Genomic DNA, 19,526 nt, shown 5'->3' on the forward strand with positions numbered 1-19,526 from the left:
GTTGATTGGGAGAGGCTATTCATAAGTAAAGGAAGTGGAGGCCTTCAAAAATGAGATGAGAGTCTAGAGACAGTATGTTCCTGTTGGTGTGAAGGACAAGGCTGTTAGATGTATGGAATACTGGATGACTAGAGAAATTCACGTTCTGGTCAAAAAAAGGAAGCATATGGCAGGAACAGATAGTTGGGATCGAGAGAACTCCTCGAAGAGTGTGAGGGCAGCAGGAGTATACTCAAGATGGCCTTATGGTATTATGGTTAGATTATTAATCCAGAAATTCAGCTAATGTTCTGGGGACCTGGACTCGCATCCTGCCACAGCAGATGGTGAAATTTGAATTCAATAAAAAACAATCTGGAATTAAGAATCTACTGATCACCATGAAATCATAATCGATTGTCAGAAAAACCCATCTGGTTTACTAATGTCCTTCAGGGAAGGAAATCTGCCATCTTCACCTGGTCTGGTCTATGTGTGACTCCAAACCCACAGCAATGTGGTTGACTCTCAATTGCCCTTTGAAATGACCTACCAAGCCATTCAGTTGTACCAATTGCTATGAAGTCTCAAAGAGCTGTTGCATGTATTAGAATGTATGAAGGTTAATAAATCTCCTAATCCTGACCAGACAAAAACACTGCAAGAGGCTAGAGAAGAAATTGCGGGGGCCCTGGCTGATATTTTTGCATCATCGTTAGCCGCAGGTGAGGTCCCCGAAAACTGGAAGGTAGCGAATACTGTGTCCTTATTCAAGAAGGGCTGCAAAGAAAAACCTGTAAAAAGACCAGTAAAAACCAGTCAGCCTAACATTTTTGGTGGGTAAGCTACTTGAAAAGATACTGAGAGATAAAATATACATGCTCTTGAAAAGATAGGGTTTGATTAGGAATAGTCAGCATGGCTTTGTATGTGAGAGATCATGCCTCACAAATTTGTTAGCATTCTTTATTGAAGTAACCAGGAAGGTTGACGAGGCCAGGGCGGTAAACATAGTCTATATGGATTTCAGAAAGTCTTTTCATTAGGTTCCCCTAGCCAAGCTGTTCCTGTACAGTTACAATACTGGTATCTACCCGTCAATGTGGAAAACTGCCCAGGTATGCCCTGTACATAAAAAGCAGGACAAATCCAACCCGACCAATTATCACCCGATCGTCTCCTCTCGATGATCAGAAAAGTGATGAAAGGTGCTATCGACAGTGCTATCAAGCAGCACTTGCTCAGTGGCGCCCAGTTTGATTCAGCCAGGATCACTCAGCTCCTGACCTCATTATGCCCTTGGTTCAAACATGGACAAAAGAGCTGAATTTCAGAGGTGAGGTGAGAGTGGCAGCCCTTCACATCAAGGCTGTATTCGACCAAGTGTGACATCAAGGAGCCCTAGCAAAACTAGAATCAATGGGTATCGGGGGCAAACTCTCTGGTCATTGGAGTCATACTTGATATGTAGGAAAATGGTCGTGGTTGTTAGAGGTCAGTCATCTCAGCAGGAGTTCCTCAAGGTAGTGCCCTTGACCCAACTATCTTCAGCTGCTTCATCAATGACCTTCCCTCCATCGTAAGGTCAGAAGTGGGGATGTTCACTGATGATTGCACAGATTATTCAGATACTGAAGCAGTCCATGTTCAAATGCAATAAGATCTAGAAAATATCCAGGCTTGGGGTGACAACTAACAGTCAAACCACAAAAATGCCAGGCTATGACCATCACCAATAAGAGACAATCTAACCACTGGTCCTTGGCATTTGATGATGTTGCCATTGACCAGAAACTCAAATGGATTCACCACGTAAAAAGCAGGTTAGAGGCTAGGAATACTGCGGTGAGTAACTCACCACCTGACTCCTGAAAGCCTGTCCACCATCTATAAGACACAAGTCAGGGGTGTGATGGAATACACCCCACTTGCCTGGATGAGTGCAGCCCCAAAAGCACTCATGAAGCTTGACACCATCCAGGACAAAGCAGCCAGCTTTATTGGCACATCCACTCCCACCACCACTGATGCTCAGTCACAGCAACGTGCACTGTCTGCAAGATGCATTGCAGAAATTCACCAAAGATGCTCAAACAGCACTTTCTAAACCCATGACCACTTCCATCTAGAAGGACAAGGGCAGCAGATAATATGAGAACACCACCACTTTCAAACTCCCCTCCAAGTCACTCACCATCCTGACTTGGAAATATTTCTTCACTGTCATTGGGTCAAAATCCAGGAATTCCCTCCCTAATGGCAGTGTAGATCACCCCATAACAGGTGGACTGCAGCAGATCAAGAAGGCAGCTCATCACCACCTTCTCAAGGTCAACTAAAGATGTGCAATAAGTGCTGGCCAGCTAGCTACACCCACATCCCACAAAAATGAATAAAAAAGGAAATCAGGAAGGGGACAGAGATAGCTTTGGCAAATAGGGTTAAGGAGAATCCAAAGACTTTCTACAAATATATTAAGGGCAAAAGAGTAATTTGGGAGAGAAAAGGGCCCCTTTGAGATCAATATGGCTATCTATGTGTAGGACTGCAGGAAATGGGTGAAATACTAAATGAGTATTTAGTGTCAGTATTTAGTGTGGAGAAGAATATAGAAGCAAGAGCATTTGGAGAAATAAATACTGACAGCATTAAAAGTGTCCAGATCAGAGAGCAGGTGGCGCTGGACATCTTAAAAGGCATAAAGATGGATAAATCCCAGGACCAGATTAGGTGTACCCTAGAACTTTGAGGCAAACTAGGGAAGTGATCGCTGGACCCTTGCTGAGATACTTGTATCATTAATAGCAATGGGTGAGCTGCCAGAAGGCATTCTGAGGGACAGTATTTACATGTATTTGGAAAGGTAAGACAGATTAGGGATAATCAGCACTGTATCTCATGAACTTGATTTAGTTTTTTGAGGTGACAAAAATTGATGAATGCAGAGTGGTGGATGTTGTCTATGTGGACTTTAGCAAAGCGTTTGACAAATTTGTGTGTGGTAGACTGGTTACAAGATTAGATCACATGGAATCCAGGGAGAGCTAGCCATATGGATACAAAATTGAAGATAGGAGAAAGTGTGTGTGGTGGAAGGTTTGTTATTCCAAATTGGAGGCTAGAACGAGCAGTGTGCTGTAAGGATCGGTGCTGGGGCCATTGCTTTTTGTCATTTATATAAATGATGTGGATGTGAATGTATGACATATGGTAAGTTTGCAGATCACAGCAAAATTGATGGTGTAGCTGTCAACGAAGTAGGGTATTTCATTTACAATATGATCGTCATCAGATGGGTCGAGGAGTAGCAGATGGAGTTTAATTTAGATGAATATGAGGTGTTGCAATTTGGGGTACAGTTTCAGGTGTACTCAGTGGAGTCTCAGGTAAACAGGGTAGTGAACGTGGCATTCGGTATGCTTACCTTTATTGTTCAGTGCATTGACCACACAGGTTGAGATATCACATTGCAGCTGAACACATTGATTAGGCCACTTTTGGAATACTATATTCAATTCTGGTCCCCTGCTAATGGAAAGTTGTTTTAGAACTTGAAAGGGTACAGAAAAGATTTACAAGGATGTTATCAGGCTTTTTTCCCTGGGAGTGTCAGAAGCTGAGGGATGACCTTATTGAGGTTTATAAAATCATGAGGGGCATTGATAGGTAATTTGGCAAGATCTTTTTCCCCCCAGGGTAGGGGAGTCTAAAACTACTGGGCTTAAGTTGAAAGGGAAAGATTTAAAGGGGCAACATTTTCTCACAGAGGATGGTACTTGTATGGAAAAAGGTGCCTGCTAAAGTGTTGGAGGCTGGTACAATTACATTTAAAAGACATTTGAATGGGTTGACAGATAGGAAAGGTTTATAGGGATATGGGCCAAATGCTGGCAAATGGGACTAGATTAATTTAGGATATCTGGTCGGCATGGATGTGTTGAACCAAAGGGTTTGTTTCCATGCTTTCTAACTCTATGACAGGGAGTATGGAAAGGTTCAATCACAATCTGACTTCACGCACAGCTGATAAGAGGTCAACTATGAGAAGGCGGGCAGAAAACACAGGACTGAGGGTTTTGCACTGAAATGCATCTAGGAACCAAAACAAGGTAAATAAGCTTGTAGTGAAAATTGAAGTTGGCAGGTATGATGTTGTGGGTATCACAACACAGCTGCAAGGAAATAAGGGCTGAGAACTAAGTATCCAAGGATACACGACCAATCGAAATGGTGGGGAAAAGGCACAGGTTGCCTTGTTGTGAATGAAATGGATAGCAAGTACTAATAGAATCAGAAGGCTGTGTGGGTACAGTTGAGGATCTTTAAAGGAATAACACCATCATAGGAGTTATGTACAGGCTTCCATGTAGTAGTTAACATGTGGGAAACAAAATGAATCAGGAGATGGAAAAGGAATGTAACACAGGCACTATTATGGGGAATAATCACGGGGAACTTCAACGTTCAGTGGACTGGGAAAATCAGGTTGATAGTGGATCTCAAGATAATGAATTTGTGGAATGTCTGCATGATGATTTTTTTGGAGCAACTTCTGGTACAGGAAGAACTGAGGACTAGGCAATTCTGGATTTGGTGATGTCCATTAGGACAGACTTGATTAGTGAGCTGAAGATGAAGGATCCCCCACTACAGGGCAGTGACCACAATATGATAGAATTCAACCCGCAGTTTAGAGGGAGAAAATTGAATCAGATACAACAGTATTACAATTGAATAGAAGTGACAAAGATAAGAGGGAGGAGCTGGCCAGAGTTAATTGCAAGTGGTGTCTATCAGGGAAGATGGTCGAGCAACAATGGCAAGGGTTTCTGGGGATAATTCAGGAGGCACAGCAGAAATTTATCCGAAAGAAGAAGAAACGTTAAGGGGAGGATGAGGCAAGCATGGCTGACAAGGGAAGTTAAGAATAGTTTAAAAGCAGAAGCATACAATGTGACGAAGATTAGTGGGAAACCAGAAGATTAGGAAGCCTATAAAAAAAAAGACGTTAAAAAAGTAATAAAGGGGAGAGAAGATAAAATGAGAATCACAGAATCCCTACAATTTTAAAGTAGGGTATTTGGTCCATGGAGTCGACACTACCTCTCTGAATAGCATCCAATCCAGAGTGACACCTACATCCAATCCCAGTAGTCCTGCATTTTACTTAGCTAATCTACCTAGCCTGCACATTCCTGGAAACTACAGGCAATTTAGCATGGCCAATCCACCTAACCTGTACACCTTTGGACTGTGGGAGGAAACCCACCCAGACACGGAGAATATCTGTGTGGAGTTCAAGAGTCACCCAATGGTAGAATTGAATCCAGTACCACCCTACTAAGAGTAAGCAAACTTCTAATATAAAAGACGATTGCAAACGTTTTTTTTAAAAAAGATATCTAGAAGAGAGGTAAAATTGGACAATGGCCTGCTGGAAAATGAAGCTAGAGAAATAGTAATGGTGAAAACAGAAATGGCAGAGGGACTGAATACTTTGCATCAGTTTTCAGTGGAAGAAACTGGAAACATATCAGTACTTCAAGAGAGTCAAGGGGTTGATGTGAGCATAGAGGCCATCACTAAGGAGAAGGTGCTGGAGAAGTTGAAAAGTCTTAAGGCTAATAAGTCACCCAAAACTGGATGGGTACACTAGAGATCTGAAGGAGATCGCTGAGGAGATTGTAAAGGCATTGATGGTGGTCTTTCAGGAAATCACTGGAGTCTGGGAAGGTCCAGATGTCTCAAAAATGGCTGATGTAATGCTCTTGTTTAAGAAAGGCAGGAGGCAGAAGATAAGCCATTTACCTGATCTCAGTCAATGGTAAGATTTTAGATTCCATTATTAAGGATGAGATTGCGGAGTTAAATAGCACTGAATCATCATTACTTTATGAAGGAGTGGTCATATCTGACAAATGTTAGAATGTTTTGAGGAGAGACTGAGCAAGTTAGACAAAGGAAAGCTAGTGGAAGTGATCTTTTTGGATTTCCAGAAGGCCTTTGACAAGGTGCCACACAGGCAGCAGCTAAATAAGATGAGCCTATGGCCTTAGTGGCAAGGCTCTATCACAAATAGATGACTGGCTGACTGGCAAAGGCAGTGTAGAGATAAAGGGGTCTTTTTCTGGATGGCAACCTGTGACAAGTGTAGTTCTGCAGGGGTCAGCGTTGGAACCATGACTATTCACATTAACCACCTGGATGAGGGAACCGAGGACATTGTTGCTAAGTTCGCATATAACACAAAGATAGGTGGTGGGGCAGTAGCTTAGAGGAAGCAGAGAGGCTGCCTATGACCTAGACATGGTAGCAAGTGGACTAAGTAGCAGCAGATGGAATACAGGGTGGCCAAATGTGAGGTTATATACTTTATTCTGAAGAATACAGGCACAGACTATTTTCTAAATGGGGAAAGGCTTTGAAAATCTGAAGCACAAAGGGATTTGGGAAGTCCTAGTTCAGATTTCTCTGAAGGTTAGCATGCACATTCAGTTGGTAGTTCAGAAAGTAAATGAAATGTTAGCATACATTTCAAGAGGGATGAATACAAGAACAGATATGTACTGCTGAGATTGTATCAGGCTCTGCTCAGACGCATTAGGAATGTTGAGACCAGTTTTGGGCCCCTAAGGAAGAATGCTCTGGTTTGGAGGAGCTGCAGAATTTTATAAGAGTGATCCTAGAGATTAAATGTTCATCACATGAGGACTCTGGGTCTGTACTCAATGGAGTTTAGATGGATGAGGTGGGATCTGATTGAACCTTAAAAGATAGAGAGGCTCGAATAACGTGGATGCGGAGATGCTTTTTCCACTAGGAGAGATTAGGACTGGAAGAGAAAGCCTCAGAACGAAGGGACAAGCCTTTATAACTCAGATGACGTGGAATTTCTTCAGCCAAAGGGCTGTGGAACTCATTGCCACAGAGATTATGTGGAAGCCAAGTCATTAAATATATTTAAGACAGAGAAAAATTAGTTCTTGATTATTAAGAGATTCATGGGTTACAGGAAGAAGGCAGGAGAATGAGGGTGAGAAACATATCAGCCATGATTGAATGGTGGAGCAGACTCGATGGGTTTCTGCTCCTAGAATGTATGATTTATTCTGTCATACATCATGTACCAATCCTTTCTCAGTAAGGATCTGAAAAACCAGAAACAAATTTTTAACATGGTCTTCATCTTCCAGTTTCTTCTACATCATCATAATTTAGTTTCATATATACATGCACGTGGCACAGGAGTTTAAGGAAGTAACCCAAATGCATTCTGACCCTAGGCCTCATCGTGACTGGAGATTACTAAAACATTTAAAGAACACAATTTTTTGGAGCAACCTTTATTCATACATTTTGCTTATTTCAGACCTTTAAAACCATCAACAACATTTTCTAGCACCATAGATCCAGAAATGTTATTTCATTGGTATAGAATTGTCTTATTTACACACTTTCCTATTTGACAGCCTTGTGTTGCAATAGTACACATTTTCTCTACAATATTTACCACAAAAATTCCAACTCAAGACTTCAATATACACACTAGTTTAACATCAAATGATCAAAATACAACGCAATATAGTAAAAGATCAGTCAAAGCTTAATTCCGCCCAGTTCTGGTAAAACAACATTTGGCAAAAACAAAAGTAAATTTGACACCTGTAAAGTGGAACATGAAATTTAAAAAAAGGGAAACTGCAATAATTGAACATACAAAATGAAGGACAGAATACAGCCAGATTATCGGTGTCTCTGCACTCTGAAAAGAATGCAATTTAAGTTTTGCAACAGCTTGTCCAAACTTCTCCCCACCCTCCCACCCCTAAGTCAAGTGCCCATTTCCATTAGTGGACAAATAGATTAAAGTTGTACTTCCAAATGATTAGTTTGACTTGGCAACAGTTTCTAAAATGGAACTCCCCAGTTCTAGTTATATGAATGCATATATTTTATTTTCAACCAGTTCAGCCCCAAGGAACAGAGTGGCCTTCTACAGCATTCAATATTAGTATGTGCCATCAGTAGGGTTGTCAGAATCATTTTTAATCAGCTCTTACAAGACACACTATGAGCTATGGAATAAATTTACATTCTTTGAAGCAGGAAACCTAATAACAGATTCCCAGACCAGAACCTGTACACACCTACAACTTCAATGCATAAACATTACAATACTGTACTTGGACAAAGAGGAACTTAATAGACTAGTTTTCTCCTTTAACTCCCAAATATAAGGATATTTACAATTATTTCTGCAGTTTCCACCATTAACAACCATATGGCTTGCTACCAAAACAATTCTCCAACATCCAATTCCATGTTAAATACTGAGGTTCATAAAGTGAACAACATTGTTGGCCATTAGAATACTTTGATTCCTGCTTCAATCCAATGGTAATTAAAAACCCAAGTGCTTTCAACAGATAAGGTAAAACATTCAAATTGGGTTCCAACACGTTGTTATAAAGCAATTAGTTCTTCTTTTTACAGACGAAAACTTTGATCGCTCCAGTGAAATCAGCAGACAAGAGTACTTCGGTGATATCTGATTTCAATGCACCTAATATGAAAGAGAGATTAGTGAGAGATAGTGTACAGTATTTCGTATGTGCAAATCTTCACATAATGCCCCAGCTGCTACTCATCCATTGCACAACTGGAAAAGTTGTTCCTTAAAATAGAATGAGATTTCCTTACAGCTTCCATACCTTCCAACCCCTACTCTACCTCGGACCAAGGACAGTCTATGACTGCATTCTACCTTAAATACCCTTTTTAAAGTAAACTCTTTGAAGCTCTCTCTTTTGTGGATGCCTTTAAATCTGTTAAATTAGTTGATTTAGTGGAGCTGAACCCATTGGCATGACTTCCTCCTACTCTGCAAATACACATACCTATTTTTAAGAAATGGGACAAAACACACAATTCTGCCCAAATGCCAACAGAACTCATCTCAACAGAACAGGAAGCCAGCTGAGAATGAAGAACTAGACTCCTACTTCAGAACAGAAATCAAATCCCTATGAATTTGTCCTGCAGGTGTAATTATTACTCAGATGGTCCTATTTTCTCCAGTGTCATGTGATATCATTACAAAATTCACCAATTAGGCAATGATACTTACAAAGCAAGACTGCATTATTTAATCTGTAACACTCTACAGTTTACAATATATAAACAAGTAGATAACTTACCAGAAGGTATAGGATCTGTATCGATGCTCATACTATTGCCCTCTGTTTTTTCTGACTGTGGAGCATCAGACAGCATCAGACTTGGATTTGATGCAAATATTGCTGAAGTGACAACTGCATTATGTGCTACACAAGAGAAAAAGCGGATTAGAATTAACTGTAGCATTAATGGTATTAGCCTAGGTATAGTTAAGCAACTACAGCAGCTTGATATCAACTGAGGTTAATAAGAATTGTTGTTGCATTGGGATTGTTTTCAACAGGCACTCAGCGACCTCAGAGGGAGATGAACGTGTGACCAAGTACAATAAGTGATACAGGGATGCTGTTACTATGTGAAATTGAGCACAGATAGAGACACCAGGGGCAGGGCTACATCCACAGAGTGAGAGGATAAGACAGATTTAATTGCTTCAGAGACAGATAGCACACAGAATGACCTTGTTGTTGCTGTAATAGCTCTGGTACTAAATAGGTGTAGAATTGAAAAAGTTTGAATACTGAGCAGAGACATGAAAGGTGTGTTTGAATACAAGTAAAATAGCTTCATTCTGCTTTTCAGCAATTCAATATTTACGCCACTTCCAACTTCCTGAAATTAGAATCACTTTCTCTGAATAAAACTATAAATAGACAAATATTATCGCAAGAAACACCAAGCCAAAGGAAGAACCGTTAAAGCCTCGAATACCATTAGTTGCATTGAGAGCTAATGATCCTCAAAGCAGGGATTCCATTTTTTTCATGTACTTGACCTATCTAGATTGTGTACATGAAGGTCAAACCATTATTGATGGGATCTACCTGTACAAATTAAAGCATAAAATCAACCCATGAGATGAACAAGACTTCTTTCTGATTTCCAATAGGTAGACACAATCTACTAAAGACATCCGCAATGGAATGAAGGATATTGCTACAGGACAGGATTTTCTGGGTTTATTTTAAGCAGAACCAGACAGTTCCATAGTCACTGAGCTCAATTCCACTGTCTGCAGTTGTTTGGTCAAGTTTCAGAATGCAGCTTCTACATGGTTGTCCAAGAAGAATCTTCTACTGATCTGTTAACCTCGATAAATGATATAGACTCAATAGCAAGGAAGCCCAGTTATATCACAAATATTGTTCCAAAGGAAGCAGGCTAAATTCACAAAAATCTAGAGAACTAAAGCTGGCAAATATTTTCATAAATATAGTGGAACCTCGACTATGCGAACAGCATGGGCAGGGAGTATCTTATTCAGATAATCGAATTTTTGGATAACATCATTTAGGACCTTGCGAACTTGTTCGGATAACTGGCTTTCGGATAATCAAAGTTCCTCTGTACATGTTGCTGAAACAACCTACAAATAATCTGCACAAGCTTAATCCTTTAAAGAAACAAAATTACATACATTGTTTCTAACTCAGTTTCATCTTTTTCATTTATACCAACTCAATCGATGGTCAGTATCTGCTTATTTAGCTTGCTTTACTGCTTTAATGTATGAAGGGTGCTTATATCAAAACAGCGATTTGAAAGGTATGCTGAACCTGTCTTGGAACAAAAGAGCTTTGTAATATTCTAAACTGAATAGCAGCCCTGAATTCATGCAAAATAAAGAACTGGAGATCTGAATCAAAAATTGCTGGAGAACCTCAGTACATCTGGTAGCATCTGTGGAAAGGCAGAGTTACCACTGAGTCCAGGATGACTCTTCATCAGAACTGAATTAATGACTTTGCTCATTAATAATACTTCAGCCAGGTCGCTTAATGTCATTGCCAATTATTGTTTAAAAGGAACAATTTTAAAATTTGATCCAAAAGACAACCATAATCCTTTGTAAATCTCTTGGTTTTGAAAGTTGGAGCTGATTATTTAAAGCAGAAGTTTTAATTATTGGGCCCAAGATAATTTTTGAAAATGATTCTCTTTAAAAATTATTTTAAAAAGCATTGATTTCTTTCGAGAATGAACCACTCTTAGTTTTAAATGGAGAAATTCAAAACTGTTTAGTATGATGGGATTATCAATTTAACGGATGAGTTACCTTTAATCCCTTCCCAAAAATCATTGCGATCTCTTCGCACTGAAGTAAACTTGCTGACATCATGGTAAGTGCTCCAAATGTATAAATATCGATCTTCAGATCCACTTATTATATACGTGTAATCATGACTAAAAGAATAAGATTGCAAAGCATGTAAAAAGTCTCAAATATCTATGGTTAGAGGAGAAATTACTGAAAGAATAATCTAAAATTATGTTACGAATGTAGCATTTAATAAGACTGTGAAACATGAGAATCGGGTTAGCAAAGATAATTTCCATTAACCTTAGTTTAATCAGCACAGTTCCAACAAGGTAAACTATTGGAGGAAATTCAAAGAATACTAATCTGAAAAAGAATTTCACTTACATTTGTGCTACTCAGAACTCTGAGGTCCCCATCTATCAGCTGGGTTCCTTGCAATTTCCTGGCTGTATAAGCCCACAAATAACTGGACTAAAATGAGAAGGCTCAGTGGAGCAGCAAATGTGTAAGGAAATCCTTCCTTCCCCCATTGCAGGTCAGATGCAATCAGTGCTATAATGTCTCTCCCAGGTGGAAGTCAACATCACTTGGTAAAATAGAACATAAAAGGCCCACTATCAGCTAAAAAGGTGCCAGAAAAATGATTGCACAATAAGTTGGCTGCTCCTACAAATGGAGTGAAATGGGCAGAGATCTGATCAGTGGAAAACTTCTTGGCATCCTTTGAAAATTGCAACTATGAATGTAATCTACTAGGAAACCTTAAACTGCAATGTTGCTCTATTCTGCAGAGACTATGAAACGCAAAAGGAACAATTGGTCATTCAAGTCCAAAGCAAGCTTCTGAACAAGAATATTTTCTAAATACAAGCTATCCATGGCATTGAGTAAAGTAGCAAAGATTATTTAATAAACTTCAGTTTTCACAATAATATTTTATCCCTTTTCCCATCTCTCCATTAATACAATAACTTCCAGAGTGAAAGCTTCACGATGTTGTCAACAGTTTCAGTGGAAATGTACCTCATGTCCAAACTAGTTATTCTCTGTTTTGAGTCCTAAGTTTTACTTACACTAAAGCCCTTAAATGAAAGGCATCCCAAACCACTTCAGACAGGCATGAACAAAACTAATGTTAAGATAAAGGGAAGATAGATAGCAGTTACTAAAATCTTGGTCACAATAGCTGGGTACTCTAGAACAAGAAGTGAGGTGCTTTCAATAGAAAATTTCAGAAAGAGAGACATGGGCATCTAAAAGAAGAGGAATGCATAGGACATCAGAATAGGAATGGTTTTGAGGGATATGGGTCGAATACTGGCAAATGGGACTAGGCCATACTAGGATGTCTGGTCAGCATGGAGGAGTTGGACCGATGGCTCGGTTGCTGTGCTGTATGACTATGACTAGAGGAATGGAGAGTCCATATTTGGTGGGTAATGTACAATTGCATGTGGCATGATGTGAGGTGAAGGCAGTTATGAAACTTGACAGCAATAAGAATTTAAAATTGGAGATGCTAAGAAACTGGGAGCCCCTATCAATGAGAATGAGCATGATAGGCAAGATCTGGTGTGCTTGGAGTAAAAAAAAATGGAATTGAAATAGTATGCTTCTCTGTCTGCAGATATTGTTTGGTTTATTGAAAATTTCCAGCATTTCTAGATTAGATTACTTGCAGTGTGGAAACAGGCCCTTCAGCCCAACAAGTCCACACCGACCCACCATAGCACAACCCACCCATACCCCTACATTCACCCCTTCACCTAACACTACGGGCAATTTAGTATGGCCAATTCACCTGACCTGCACATCTTTGGACTGTGGGAGGAAACCGGAGCACCCGGAGGAAACCCACACAAACACAGGGAGAATGTGCAAACTCCATACAGTCAGTCGCCTGAGGCGGGAATTGAACCCGGGTCTCTGGTGCTGTGAGGCAGCAGTGCTAACCACTGTGCCACCGTGCTGTTTCTATTTCCGATGTCCAGAATATGCAATGTTCTACTTTTGGATTTGAGGCAGCTGAGGCTAGGCGTTTTGAGCATGGTTAAATTTCTGGACAGTGAAGATATCTAGTTGATAAGATGATCATTGAAGCAATTGAGATCAGAGGAAACTAATATATGAAGGAACGTTTCAGTACATGGCTGAGGCATCAGCAGAAGCAGACCAATTCAAAGTAGTAGTAGTTGTTGGTGGAACTAGACATTTTATTGCACAACTGAACAAGTTGAGATTCCTGGATTTTAAATACATGTACATATTTTATTCCAGAATACCACATGTAAAAAGGCACAGCTGCCATCACTCCCAGTGATGCAATATATCAAGTAACTCATCATCAATCCACACAAGTGTAATACAATTGGAGAAAGCATTCACTTTGGGAGAGGAGCATACATACTCAGATACAAGTGGTTATTCCTCTCGTTTTCAAGCTAATGTTTTCCAAGACCAGTAAGAAAATCGACCCCAAATCTGCATAAATGTCCCACAGAATACATACTGCATTTGGATAGTATTATGCAACATGAACAAGCATTACATAAAGATAAACAATTCAAGTAGGACCATAGGAATTTGTTTTACTAATAATTAACATTAAGCTTACACTAACTTTGAGAAAGCAGCATGGTTAACCACAAAACAACTGGACTGTCTTGCCCAGAGATGCAGCAGAAACTAGAACTGTGATGCTAACCGATGAAGAAGTCCACATACTCACCTAAAACTTGCTTTGATTTGGCTACTGCTATTGACATAGCCTTTATATTTCATTGAAATGGACAAATCTCTAAGGTCATACAGGCGAATTCTTGAATCATTGGAGGTCACAAGGATCTAAATTTAAGAGTTCAAAATGTTAAGATGTACACTATTATAGAAACAAAAGTTGTTGCACCCTGCTCCCCAATAGATATACCCACCTTATTCTCACCAGGTAATGGTTCAATGCCTGTGATTTTTCTCCCAACTCGGTTTCTCCCCCTGGTCGAGCGCACATGTATCTGTGTGTGGTACTTCAAATGCTGGGGAAAGGAAGCAATACATTACTTACAGCTTTTAAATAACATTATGAAAACAGAAATTGACTATGAATTTATGCAGCAAGATTAGCCTTTAAACTGTTTCGCATACAAAATAAAGCTGTCAAGTTTCCCTCACATGGCAGTAATACAGCTGTGGATGGAAGTCAATTCAAAGACTAAAACGAAATCCAACTTGTCCAATGAACTCGCATTACCTCTGTATCATAGAAGATGCATCTGCCATCGTAGGTTCCAATCACTGCGTATTTGCCATTTTGGCAGAAGTTTGCTGCTGTTATTAGTTTTGTTTGGCCATCAATTTCATTCCACAATGCTACCTTCTTGTCAGGTATATTCCACAAACGGAGTTTACCATCAAGTGATCCACTTAAGAAGTACCTATCATCCTGAGGAGTAAAAAAAAAATCATAAATAGTTAGAAAAAAGTAATCTTATTGTAAATGTAAGGCTTGAGTTTACTAGGCTTCAGGTTCTGCTCCCCTGTGGTTGCAGAAATATAAAGCAAACTCAGCAGGTCAGAAAAAGCAAGTCAGAGAAACAAGTCACCTATAACATGCTGGCCTGCTTTTAGCACTAATCCAGCAAACATAAAAGAACAAATTTCAGAGTTATTGTCATTCGTATTTGGACAACAGTGAATCTGGAAGGAACCTCTTCCAGGAAGGGAAACTACATTTCTGGCTTCAGCATTTTTACACATTAAGTGTACTTGTGGAATCAAGTTGCACTAACTACAGGACTTAATTACATAATACAAACTGAAATGCCAAAGTAGTAAAGGGCATATTAACCAACAAAATGACATTAATTTTAAAACTTGCCTGTTCACCCCAACATTACTGAACAGCAGCAGGAATTCTCCATTCCTAAAGCATGTAACAATTAGAACTCTGTAATTAGTTAACATGACATTCTTCCAACTGATGTGAGAAAGATCTTGCCCTTTGCAAAGTTTGTCAAATTGGCACATAGCAAAAATCACTAATTTTAAGAACAAATTTTATGTGAAAATGCTTTCAGATGTTTTGAGATTTCATAAATGCTATATTGACAAAAGGGCTTTCTTCAAAAATAAGTTTTTAAAAATTTTAAATCTCTGTCGTAGCATATACAAAGATTGAATGTTTACTCCAATTAGCAGTGGTTTGAAGGAAAAATATGAAACTCATAGCACAGATGAAATTACTCTCCTCCTGTAGAAGTTACCATTCACCCTGTCAAATAATGTCCATTGGCATAGCTGTTCACAGTAACAGACTCAACAGGTGTAAGTAAGGTTAAGCTAACATGTTAATCAGGAAGTAAAAGACAGACTGCAGAGATAAAGACCCCAAAAAAGTCAGTAACAAGCTATTAGGTTAGAATAAAATGCAGAGGACATGAGTTTGTCTATTTTAATGTGGATTAGAAAAATCAATATTTATTTGAAAATGTTATTTACAGGGTTACAGTGAATTGAATAATGTTCACAATTTGCTGGTATGCTTGTACACAATGATCTTAGCACGGTTACAGAATTAATGAAATAGATTTCACTATCGGTAGACAAATTTGAGTCCAGAGTATTGATTCCCTGTTTGCTTTATAAATTCTAGAACATAGATTAGTAGAACAAGGGCAAGCTATGTCTAAACTAACCCCGCCCACACTGGTCCATATCCCTCTGTTCCCTACTGATTTGTGTGTCTGTTTAAATGCCTCTTAAAACGTTGCTATCATGCTTGCTCCTACCATCTCCCCAGGCAGTGCATTCCAGGAAACAACCACAGTCTGCATTAAAAAAAACTTGCCTCACATCTGTTTAAACTTTCCCCTTTTCACCTTAAATCTATGACCCATAGTATTTAATATTTCCACCCGGGGAAATGATTCTGACTATCCACCCTGTCCATGCCCCTCAATTTTATACTTCTCTATCAAGTTGCCCCTCAATCTCTGACACTTTGATGAAAGCAATCCAAGTTTGTCCAACCTCTCCTTACACTATAACACTCCAATCCAGGAAACATCCTGGGAAACCTCTTCTTGCACCGTCTCCAAAATCATCACATTCTTCCTTGGGGCCAGAACTGCATACACTATTCCAAATGTGACCTAACTAAAGTTTTATACAGCTGCAAAATGACTTACCAACTTTCGTATTCAGGTGAGGGTAAATATGCTGTACGCCTTCTTTACTACCTTATGTACTTGTGTGGCCACTTTGAGTGTGTTCTGGACTTGCACCCCAAGATCCCTCCATAGATTAGTGAATCTCAGGGTCTTGTCTTTTGCTGTACACATTCCTCTTGCATTTGATCTCCCAAAATTCATCACGTCACACTTGTCTGAATTAAACTCCAGTGCCATTTCACAAGCCAGCTTTCCAACTGATCTATATCCTGCTGCAACTTTCTTCACTATCCACAACTCAACCAATTTTCATGTTATTGCCAAACTTACTAATCAGTCCACCAACATTTTCATCCAAATCATTTGCATAAATTACAAACACCAGAGGTCTCCCAGCACTGATCCTGATCCTTGTGGAACTTTTTAAAAAGTCATGATGGTTTCAATTAGGAATGCTCAGAGGAACAAGGTTATACTCATCCTAATCTTATTCTGTACCCGTGTCAGATTGTAAGATGATCTCGTTACAATTATACAGAGCTTTGGTAAGATCAATCTGGAGTACCGTGTAAAGTTTTGGTTAGAAAAATGCCTCATCTTCCGTCTCAGGACCATACAATCACACGGCATCAACATCAACTTTACTAGTTTCCAAATCACTCCTCCTCCCACCCCCCCCCCCCCCCCCATCTCATTCTAGATCCAACCCTCCAACTCAGCACCACCCTCTTGACCTGACCATCTTCCTTCCCACCTATCCTCTTCCCTCCCCACCACCCAATCACAATTACACCACCCAATCACAATTACATCCCCTCTGCATCCACCTTCCCACCTACGCTCCCCTAACCCCACACCCACCACTTTATTTATCTCCCAGCCTCCTTCCCCCTTCACATTCCTGAAGAAAGGCTTATCTCTGAATCAACTCGCCTGATCTTTGGATGCCTCCTAGCCTAGTGTGCTTATCCTGTGCCACACCTTTTGACAGTAATCTTGAGTGTACTGCTTTAGAGATCCTATCTTTCAATCTCCTACTCACTCCCTGAAATCATCTTTCAGGACCTCATCCTTAATCCTACTCAATTCATTGCCATTAATGTGGACCAGAACCTCTAGTTGATCACCTTCAGCCAGGTCCTGCAGCCTCTCCATAACATACTTTAATTTGGCACAAGATCAGCAACATATCATCCAGAGTCATGCCAACGTGAACAAATGCCTACCTGATCCTGACAATGGAAATTGCTTTCATTATTGCACAGCCATTCTTCTGCTTTCCCTTTGCATAGCTGACACACCTGTGCTGCTACCTACCTGACACTGGCTGCACTCACCTGATGAAGCATCAGCCCCACCAGTAATCCAGACTAAAAACTAATTTGCAAGCAAGGTAGTCTCAAAGGACCTCTTCACTGCCTGCCTTGCTCTTATGCCTGTCTGGTAGTCATCCATTCTCTTGTTTCCTGCACACATCAAACTTTCTAACTAAAATACTAAATCTTGTACAAACATCCTGTGTGATATCTTCTTCAAACAAAGTAGTTTTATGAACCGGAAAGTGTAAGTTGCATCAAATTATCCAGGAGATAACTGGTTTGATAGCAGTGCTTAATTCTTGCAGTTTAACTGATAGAATTTTGCAGCTGGTTCTGAATTTGCACTTGATGATCTTCAGACTGTTGATCCAATCCATTACGTGATGATGTGACCATGTCCCTAAACATGAAGTGTAGTACTTTGCCTTTCAGATACAGAGCAGTGACAGAAGCTGCTGCTCAAGTTCTGAAACACAGAGCTCAAGTGTGCGCGGCGAGCAACATTTCCTACAGTGCATTTCTCTAGGACACTTGGCATGCTCAAGACTTCACATGCAAGATGTACACTCTACATTGCTAAGCTGATCTGCCATCCCATAACTTTAAATACTATTTATTACTACTAGAATAATTTGAGGCATACCAGTATCCACAAATATGCTTCTTGGTTGTACTGAGGTAGAAGCAAACTGCAGGAGGCTGAAAACAGTAGAATAATAAAGGAGTAACTCTTCCTCACTCGTATTCTCCAAATTCCTGTCTAATACTCTCAATAACCAAAGCAGCACTCTCTGCAGATTGCTGTGGTTTAGAAAATCTATTATTAATAAAAGCAAATGCATGTAGAAGATTCTTTATCTGAACATCCAAAAACCGAAAAGCTCTGAAATCCAAAAGGATTTTTTTGTGAAGTTTTTTCTCATTAACAAGGTTCTCATTAACCCAAGTCGACACCTACTCGATGCGTATCACTCGGATGCAACGGGGGTGCGTGGTCAGGCACGTTCATAGTTAGAAGTCTGCTTTTCTGTTTAGATTTGTTAAACTTTCACCTTTAAATGCTCTCATTCTGAAAACCGAAAAATTCTAAATCCGAAAAACAGCTGGTCGTGAGCATTTCAGATAAAGACTCTTCTACCTGTAGTTAAATATATATTTGTTACTTACTCTTGGGTGAAAAGCTATTGCTGTGACAAAGTCTATATGTTGAAAGCAGCACAGACATTCCCTCCTCGAAATATGCCACAATCGCACAGTTTTGTCCATTGAAGATGACAGCAAAAAGTAGTTCTGTAGGGTTAAAACATGAAGATGTTGAGAATATTTCCATGTTGACGATAAAACGAGGGGGAAAATGGTAAAACGTGAGGAGTAACCTGACACGCAATAAAAATTCTCAAAAAGACCATCTATCACCTACAGCAACAAAGCTGATTTGCTTTATTTTAGATTTCTTTTCAAAAAGCATTAAATGTTGTCAGGTACAAAGGCAAGGGTAGCAAGAGAAGACAAAAACAATTGCAGCGCTTAAAAGGGTAATCACCTGGTCTTTTTGAGAATACTTTACAGAAGTTCTGTTTTTTGGTTTTGCTATAGTCTTTCTTATCCTTTAAAACATTTCAATTCTCCAAGCATAGTATATCATACCAAAGATTCCAAGCAAATTTTCATGTAGAGTTTGCTGGCTTTTATTAGTGGTTATTTCTCCCAGTTTACATTTAACAAATGAATATAAATTTAAGAGATCAGAAAATGAAGCAACCATCTTCATAAATAATCCTCCCCATCTTTCCTTTCCCAGCTCTCTTCCTAACTTTGATCAGACATAAGATGTTTATCTCATTT

At 39.6% G+C, this 19,526-nt stretch overlaps 1 protein-coding gene across 3 annotated transcripts in view; it reads right to left on the minus strand.

Moving 5' to 3' along the window:
- Positions 1–7,285: 7,285 nt before the first annotated feature.
- wdr44 (WD repeat domain 44) overlaps positions 7,286–19,526 on the minus strand; it is a 61,956-nt gene continuing 49,715 nt past the window's right edge. For 2 of the 3 annotated variants that reach the window (XM_043704365.2, XM_043704368.2), the window contains 7 exons: positions 18,849–18,971; positions 14,445–14,636; positions 14,128–14,229; positions 13,926–14,041; positions 11,213–11,340; positions 9,177–9,302; positions 7,286–8,542 (listed from right to left, as the gene is read on the minus strand). In XM_043704365.2, coding sequence (XP_043560300.2) covers positions 8,454–8,542; positions 9,177–9,302; positions 11,213–11,340; positions 13,926–14,041; positions 14,128–14,229; positions 14,445–14,636; positions 18,849–18,971 — 876 coding nt within the window. In that variant the 3' untranslated portion in view covers positions 7,286–8,453. The remainder of the gene's footprint in view (positions 8,543–9,176; positions 9,303–11,212; positions 11,341–13,925; positions 14,042–14,127; positions 14,230–14,444; positions 14,637–18,848; positions 18,972–19,526) is intronic. The other variant, XM_043704367.2, reaches the window with a different exon arrangement.

This window comes from Chiloscyllium plagiosum, unplaced genomic scaffold (assembly GCF_037043375.1).
Source record: "Chiloscyllium plagiosum isolate Xiang-an unplaced genomic scaffold, Cpla_swu_hap1 HiC_scaffold_11, whole genome shotgun sequence".
Lineage (NCBI taxonomy): Eukaryota > Metazoa > Chordata > Chondrichthyes > Orectolobiformes > Hemiscylliidae > Chiloscyllium > Chiloscyllium plagiosum.